The sequence below is a fragment of the Nicotiana sylvestris genome, chromosome 5 (assembly GCF_000393655.2).
Source record: "Nicotiana sylvestris chromosome 5, ASM39365v2, whole genome shotgun sequence".
Lineage (NCBI taxonomy): Eukaryota > Viridiplantae > Streptophyta > Magnoliopsida > Solanales > Solanaceae > Nicotiana > Nicotiana sylvestris.
The window spans coordinates 157,402,687-157,410,823 of NC_091061.1; the positions used below are offsets into that span (position 1 = coordinate 157,402,687).

Genomic DNA, 8,137 nt, shown 5'->3' on the forward strand with positions numbered 1-8,137 from the left:
TTCGGAGTTGGCCCAGACCATCCTCAACCATAGAGATTCGTAGCTTTCTTAGTTTGGTGGGTTATTAGCGCCGGTTTGTTCAGGGATTCTCATCTATTGCATCACCCTTGACCAAGTTGACTCAGAAGGGTGCTCCATTCATGTGGTCGGACGAGTGTGAGGAGAGCTTTCAAAACCTCAAGACAGCCTTGACCACAACTTTAGTATTAGTTTTGCCATCAGCTTCAGATTCATATACCGTGTATCGTGATACTTCGAGAGTTGGTATTGGGTGTGTATTGATGAAGGAGGGTAGATTTATTGCTTATTCTTCTCGGTAGTTGAAGACTCATGAGAAGAACTACCCCGTTCATGATTTGGAGTTGGCTGCTATAGTTCACGTATTGATGATTTGGAGGCATTATTTGTATGGTGTGTCTTGTGAGGTGTTTACTGATCATCGTAGCCTCCAACACTTGTTCAAGCAGAAGGATCACAATTTGAGGCAGCGAAGATGGTTGGAGTTGCTAAAGGATTATGATATTACTATTTTGTACCATCCGGGGAAGGCCAATGTGGTGGCCAATGCTTTGAGCCGGAAGGTGGTGAGTATGGGAAGTTTGACATATATTCCAGTTGGAGAGAGACCTCTTGCAGTTGATGTTCAGGACTTGGCCAATCGGTTCTTGAGGTTAGATATTTTGGAGCCCGGTCGGGTATTGGCTTGTGTGATTTCGCGGTCTTCCTTATAAGTATGATGATCCTCATTTGCTTGTCCTTAAGGACAGAGTTCAGCACGATGATTCCAGAGATGTGACTATTGGTGATGATGGGGTGTTGAAGATGCAGGGCCGAATTTGTGTGCCCAATGTAGATGGGCTTCGAGAGTTGATTCTGGAGGAGGCCCACAGCTCGTGGTATTCCATTCATCCAGGTGCTGCGAAGATGTATCAGGATCTGAGACAACATTATTGGTGGAAAGAATGAAGAATGACATTTTAGGATTTGTAGCTCAGTGTCTCAATTGTTAGTAGGTGAAATATGAGTATCAGAGACTGGGTGGCTTGCTTTAGCATATGGATAATCCAGAGTGGAAGTGGGAGCGGATCACCATGGACTTTGTAGTTGGGCTCCCACGGACTTTGAAGAAGTTCTATGCTATTTGGGTGATTGTGGATCGGCTGACCAAGTCCGCGCACTTCATTCCTGTGTGTACTACCTATTCTTCAGAACGGTTAGCAGAGATCTATATCCGGGAGATTGTTCGTTTGCATGGTGTCTTAGTTTCCATCATTTCAGATAGGGGCACTCAGTGTACTTCGTAGTTTTGGAGGTCTGTGCAGCGAGAGTTGGGTACTCAGGTTGAGTTGAGCACAACTTTTCACCCTAAGACGGACGGACAGTCCGAGTGCACTATTCGGATATTGGAGGACATGTTGCGTGCTTGTGTCATTGATTTCGGGATGTGTCCGACATGGTTGGTGAAAAGGTTCTGTTGAAGGTTTCACCCATGAAGGGTGTTATGAGATTTGGAAAGAAAGGTAAATTGAGTCCTCGGTTCATTGGGCATTTTGAGGTGCTTCGGAGGATTGGGGAGGTGGCTTATTAGCTTGCTTTACCACCCAGCTTGTCGAGTGTGCATTCGGTATTTCATGTTTCTATGCTCCAGAAGTATATTGGGGACCCGTCTCATGTTCTGGATTTCAGCACGGTTCAGTTAGATGATGATTTGACTTATGATGTGGAGCCAGTAGCTATTTTAAGGCGCCAGGTTCGAAAGTTGAGGTCAAAGGATATAACTTCAGTAAAAGTGCAGTGGAGAGGTCGGCCCATAGAGGAGGCTAATTGGGAGACCGAGCGGGAGATGCAGAGCAGATATCCTCACCTGTTTGAGGCTTTAGGTATGTTTCTTGACTCGTTCGAGGACGAACGTTTGTTTAAGAGGAGGGATGTAACGACCGGGCTGGTCGTTTCATGAGTTACCGCTTCGTTTCCCCCATTTTTGCTTCTTATTGCCTTGTTCAGCTATATTTTGGGTTACCGGGTTGGTTGACTCGGGTTCGGAGAGATTTTGATAAGGTTTGAGATACTTAGTCTCTTTTGAGGAAGCTTAAGTTGAAAAAGTCAACCGGATATTGACTTATGTGTTAAAGGGATCGTATGTGAGTTCCGATGGTTCGGATAGCTTCAGGAGGTGATTTGGGACTTAGGAGCGTGATCAAAATGTGTTTTGGAGGTCTGGAGTAGATTTAGGCTTGAATTGGCGAAATTGGAATTTTGGTGTTTTCCAATTGATGGGTGAGATTCCGATATAGGGGTCAGAATGGAATTTCGGGAGTTGCAGTAGGTCCATTGTGTCATTTGGGATGTGTGTGCAAAATTTCAGGTCATTTGGACGTGATTTGATAGACATTTTGATCAAAAGCGGAATTTAGAGAGATTTTGAAATTCTTAGGCTTGAATCTGATGCAAATTTGGTGATTTGATGTTGTTTTAAGCGTTCCGAAGGTTGGAACAAGTTTGAATGATGTTATGAGATATGTTGGCATGTTTGTTTGAGGTCCAGGGGCCTCGGATGAGTTTCGGGTGGTTAAACGGACCATTTCAAGTTGTAGAAAGTTGCAGAAAACTGTTGTGTATGTTGCAGACAATTGGCCTTCGCGTTCGCGAGTAGGCCCTCGCATTCGTGACGGGTTAGGCTGGGAGGCTGTGAAGTTGGCCTTCGCGTTCGCGAAGGGAGTCCCGCGATCGCGAAGGGTTGAGGATCGTGGTCATCACTTTCGCGAGGTTCATGCCGCGTTCGCGTAGAAGTAAGGTGAACAGCTAGTTCCAGGTTGGTTTGTTCTTCGTGTTTGCGAACGGAGTGTCGCATTCGCGGTGGGTAATAAAGTTAAGCTTTTGTGTTCGCGAGGGAGTGGTCGCGTTCGCGTAAGAGGAATTTGTGGTCATCGTCAGGTTGTGCTTCGCGAACGCGAAGCTTTGACCGCGTTTGCGAAGAAGGATTTGAATGCCTGGGCAGAATGTTTAAATAGCCATTGTCCGTGATTTTGGGTCTAACTTTCACCATTTTTGAGCGATTTTGGAGCTTTTTGGGAAGAATTGAAGAGGTACTCAAAGGGAAACACTTGGAGGTAAGATTTATGGACTTAATACTATAGGTGTTAAACGGGTGGGCCGGGCCGTTATTTTTTGGACCCATACGGGTTACGGTCCGGGCCGGGTCCGGGTTGGTTATTAACGGGTTCGGGTTCATCTGGGTAAAAATTGAACCGTAAGGGTTACAGGTTGAGGAGGCCGGGCTGGGCCGGGTTTAGTGTATTTTTAATTTTTTTTTTGGAATTTTGTATAACTATTGTAGGTTATATTAGTACAAAGTATTAACATAAAGAATATAAGGAAGATGGGAAAAAATGCACTTGTTGCAAGTGCTACATTTATTTCATAATTCAAACTTAGAAATTGAAAGATTTACATTTTTAACAAGTAAATTCAAAGGTTTTGCATTGCCTTAGCAAGTTCTTCATAATCAATATGAACTGATTGACCTTCTTCTGAAGTGTTAAATTCGGATGAGTTACCATGTGTTAATATATCTCCATGTTCCTCGTCTTCTGGGCTATCAACATATTCACGTCCTTGATTTCTTCATTTCGATCTAATCCAATCTCTGAAATATACTAAAACTTCCAAAGCATTGCTTCCCAATGAGTGACGGGTATCTCCAAGTTGTTTTCTTGCTTGGCTAAATGTACTCTCCGATGCAACAGTAGAAATTGGCACATTCAGCACGTCCCGAGCCATAGCGAAAAGAACAGGAAATTGCTTTCCATTCTCATGCCACTATCCCAACGGTGAAAATTCCTTTGTGCGAGGCTCTTTTTGCTTCTGCAAGTAGAATTGAAGTTCATCAATGTTCCTGCTACTGGTTTGAATGTTAGAAAATGTAGAAAAAATATTAAAACTATCAAGGCCTTTTTCATCATCCACAGTAGCAGAAGTGGTACAGTGCATAGTGGGATTAACATTGCCTACAGCACGAGCAGCATCATCAATTACATTTGCATAATAATTATAATTGTTGTAAATAATCATTTAGCTTGTTCATAGAGACATATAAATCTGGGGTTTCAGTTGGTCCAATCTCCATATAAGTATATAAAGCATTCATTAATTGGTGACAATCAGACATCTTAATAGAAGGATTTAAAACTGCACCAATTAAGTAAATCGGAGGAATTTGAAAGAAATATTTTTTGAATTTTGCTTGCATTTTTTCAACAATATCCTTATATTTTTCTTTCTTCTTAAACTCAGAGAGTAGAAAAGAAATTTCAGCTATATATACTAAAGCCATAGTAACAGTAGGGTAATATGCTCTAGAAAACTCAAAAGTAGCTGTATAAAATTTATGTAAAAATTTAACATCATAACTAATGACCTCCCAAGTACTAGTTGTTAACATACGGTTTGGATCAGTACAATGCGCATTAGCAACTTCAGTTATTGGGAATCTATATTTGTAGCAACATTTTAAAAATCTATATATAATTCATAATAAATTGAGCACTTGATTATGCAATTCCGATGTTACCACGAACAAACGTCAAGCAAGTATTTCAATTTTGAACTTCAATTATTCAAACTTCAAATTCCGAATGATAAAACACGATAAATTAAATTCAAGAAAAGAGAGCGAAATAAAATTAGAAGATGAATTGAAGACTTGAAGTCTTGCAAATTGGAGAATGAGAGAAATTGAGATTGAGAAATGAGTATTGAGTGAAGAAATGAAGAAGAGGGGGAGTATTTATAGTTTTAGAGAAGGTTAGTTTTGTAAATTGAAAAAGGGTTAAAAAAAAGCTATTTGTGCAATCTTTCCGTTGGCCAACGGACCAATTCAAGGTCTGACCGTTGTCAACGGTCAGTGGGGCCCACCTATTTCGAAAATTAAAAAAAGAAATTCTAGCCATTGTACTGGGCCGGACCGGTTTAACCGGTACACGGTACTGTTCACGTGGACCGGGTTTGACCGGTCCGGTTAACCGTTACCAAAATTTAAACGGCCCTACCCAGCCCCACCCGCCCCCTATGTACCGGGCCGGTTTTAACCGGTATGGGCCGGTCCGGTAATGGGTCAACCCAGCCCGTTAGACACCTTTACTTAATACTCAATCCTAATGTGATTTCTACCTAATTGAAGAGGGAATCAAAGGGAAAAGCAGCTGGGAATACCACTGCTCCACCAAATCCCAAAAACCCTTCCCAGCTTTAATGATTAGTACACTCATATGGAATGTTAGAGGTATTAGAACCTCTGGTGCCATTGAGAGACTAAGAACTCTAAAACAAATCCACAAAATCTCCTTTATTGCTGTCCTGGAACCCTTTCTGGATACTTCCCACATCAACCACTATAAAACCCAAATGTCCATGCAACACTCAGCCTCAAACACTAACAATAAAATCTGGGTCTTCTAGGATCAAGACTTCTCTGGTAGTGTCATTGATCAGGATGAGCAATAGATAACCATGGAAATGAAGCATGTTGAAGTTGCTGACATCTTTCATCTCACCATCATCTATGCCAAATGCATGATTGATATGAGGAGACCTCTTTGGGGCAGTCTGAGAGCTAAAGCTCAGTCATCCTCCACCCCTGGGTGTGTTATTGGGGATTTCAATGTCATAGCATCGATTGAAGAAAAGATTTGTGGTATTCCTTATCAAATTAACAAAAGTTTGGAATTCCTAAGTATGATTGAAGACTGTGGTCTTACAAATTTGGGGTACTATGGACATAGGTACACTTGGTCCAATGGTAAGGGCACATGCTCAATTGTTTGGAAAAGGTTAGATAGAGGATTGGCCAATGACAACTGGCTTGCAACCCACCCAGCAACAACCATCACTCACTTAGCATCAGCAAGTTTAGACCACTCTCCTCTTCTCCTGGCGCTCCATGTCATACCTGATAATGCCATCAAATATTTCAAGTTTCTGAACTGCTGGACAGAAAATGCATCATTCCTACCTTTAGTTTAGTAAGTTTGGGATAGACAATTCTCAGGAAAACCAATGTGGATATTTCATCAGAAAATCAAAGCTCTTTGTAATGCACTCTCCAAGTGGTCAAAACAAGAGTATGGTAACATCTTTCACAAAGCAAAGGAGTTTGAAGAAAAAGTAAGAAAGGCAGAGGAAACCTGGGCACAGACTAACAAAGAAACTGATAGAGTTTTGGTTCATGAACTCACTGCATAATATGTTAAGCACCTTAAAACTGAAGAAGTTGTTTTGAAACAGAAGACACAGCTACAATGGTTTAAGGAGGGTGATGCTAATTCCAAATACTTCAATAGCTTGATCAGGGGTAGAAGAAGAAAGCTCTATATTCATAAAATCAAAAATGAGGATGGGGATTGGGTTATTGGAGATGAGGCTATTGGTGAAGCAGCATGTGACCACTTTCAGAACCTCTTCTCTAATTCAGGGGGTGTCATTAGGGAGGATCTCTTGTCTTTCATCCCTTCCTTAGTCACTGAGGAAGATAATGATCACCTCAGTAAAGATCCCACCATGGAGGAACTCAAACAAACTGTGTTTTCTATGAATCCTACCAGTGCTGCTGGTCTTGATGGCCTAAATGGCAAATTCTTTCAGCACTGCTGGGACATCATCAAAAATGACCTTCTCAATGTGGTGACTGCTTTCTTTTGTGGTCAATCTATGCCCAGATATATAACTCAAGCTTGTCTAGTCCTTCTTCCTAAAGTTGAATTCCCCAATACCCTTTCTGAGTTCAGACCTATAAGCTTGAGCAACTTCCTAAACAAAATAATGTCCAAAATCATCTGTTCTAGACTTGCTCCCATTCTTCCCAGAATCATCACACCAAACCAGACAGGTTTTGTAAAAGGGAGGAGCATTTCTGAGAATATCATGTTGGCATAGGAGATTGTCCAGGGTATCAAAAAGCCTAATGTGGGGGCCAACGTGGTAATCAAATTGGACATGGCAAAAGCATATGATAGGGTCTCATGGTCTTTCACCTGCATCATGATGAGAAGGATGGGCTTTATTGAAAAGATCATTGACATGGTGTGGAGCAATGTCCAACAACTGGTACTCTGTGATTGTGAATGGTGCTAGATATGGATTCTTTCATTCTACTAGAGGCCTCAAACAAGGAGACCCTATAGCCCCATCTCTCTTTATAATGGGGTCAAAACTCCTTTCTAGGATGCTAAATAGCCTCACACACGACCAATTCTTCAATGGCTTTTATATGGAAAAGAGGGGTCCCCAGGTAACTCACCTAAGCTTTGCAGATGATGTGATCATCTTCACTTCAGGATGCAGATCCTCCTTGCAGAAGATCATGAACATCCTTCATGATTATGAGCTGGCTTCTGGCCAACAAATCAACAAGAGTAAGAGTCATTTTATGACTGCTCCATCTGTCTTTCACTATACCAGCAAAAGAATCCAACAAGTCATAGTTTTCACCAATAAAGAGTCTCTAATTAAGCATGTACACTTCAACTGTATCATCTCTAAAGTAGTCAACAGAATTATAGGATGGCATGGTAGATTGCTCTCTTATGGTGGCAGACTTACCCTAATTAAGCATGTACTCCAATCATTGCCTATTCACCTGTTATCTGTTGTATCTCCTCCAAAAATAGTCCTCAGACAAATTGAAAAACTATGGACAAGGAAAGAAACAAATACCATTGGGCTTCATGGCAAAAGCTATCCTATCCAAAGGAAGAGGGAGGTATTGGGCTGAGATCTATAGAAAATGTATGCAAATCCATGGAATACAAGCAATGGTGGTGATTCAGAACAAAACAGACATTATGGAGTGATTTCTTGATAGCTAAATACTACAAGAGATCACATCCCATATCCAAAAAATGGGACTCTGGGCATTCTCAAACATGGAGAAGAATGATGAGCAACAAGAAAGATGCTGAAAAACACATTTAATGGAGGCTTCATTTAGGTAATGTAAGTTTCTGGTGGAACAATTGGTTAGGGACAGGGCACCTAGCTAGCTTCATACATAGTAGTGGTCGACCTGGTAAAGTTTCAGTTGCTCAATTTTGGAGTGATGGTCAGTGGGATCTTCAGAAATTAAACCACACAACCCTTACTC

The 8,137-nt window shown here is 41.4% G+C and overlaps 1 protein-coding gene across 1 annotated transcript; it reads left to right on the forward strand.

Moving 5' to 3' along the window:
- Positions 1-5,508: 5,508 nt before the first annotated feature.
- Positions 5,509-6,021, forward strand: LOC138869545 (uncharacterized). The gene has a single exon (XM_070147170.1). The coding sequence runs from the start codon at positions 5,509-5,511 to the stop codon at positions 6,019-6,021; it is 513 nt and encodes a 170-aa protein (XP_070003271.1).
- The last annotated feature ends 2,116 nt before the right edge of the window (positions 6,022-8,137 follow it).

What these genes read in the sequence shown, in the direction of transcription:
- LOC138869545 (XM_070147170.1), top strand. Translation starts at nt 5,509, where the DNA reads ATGGAAATGAAGCATGTTGAAGTTGCTGACATCTTTCATCTCACCATC.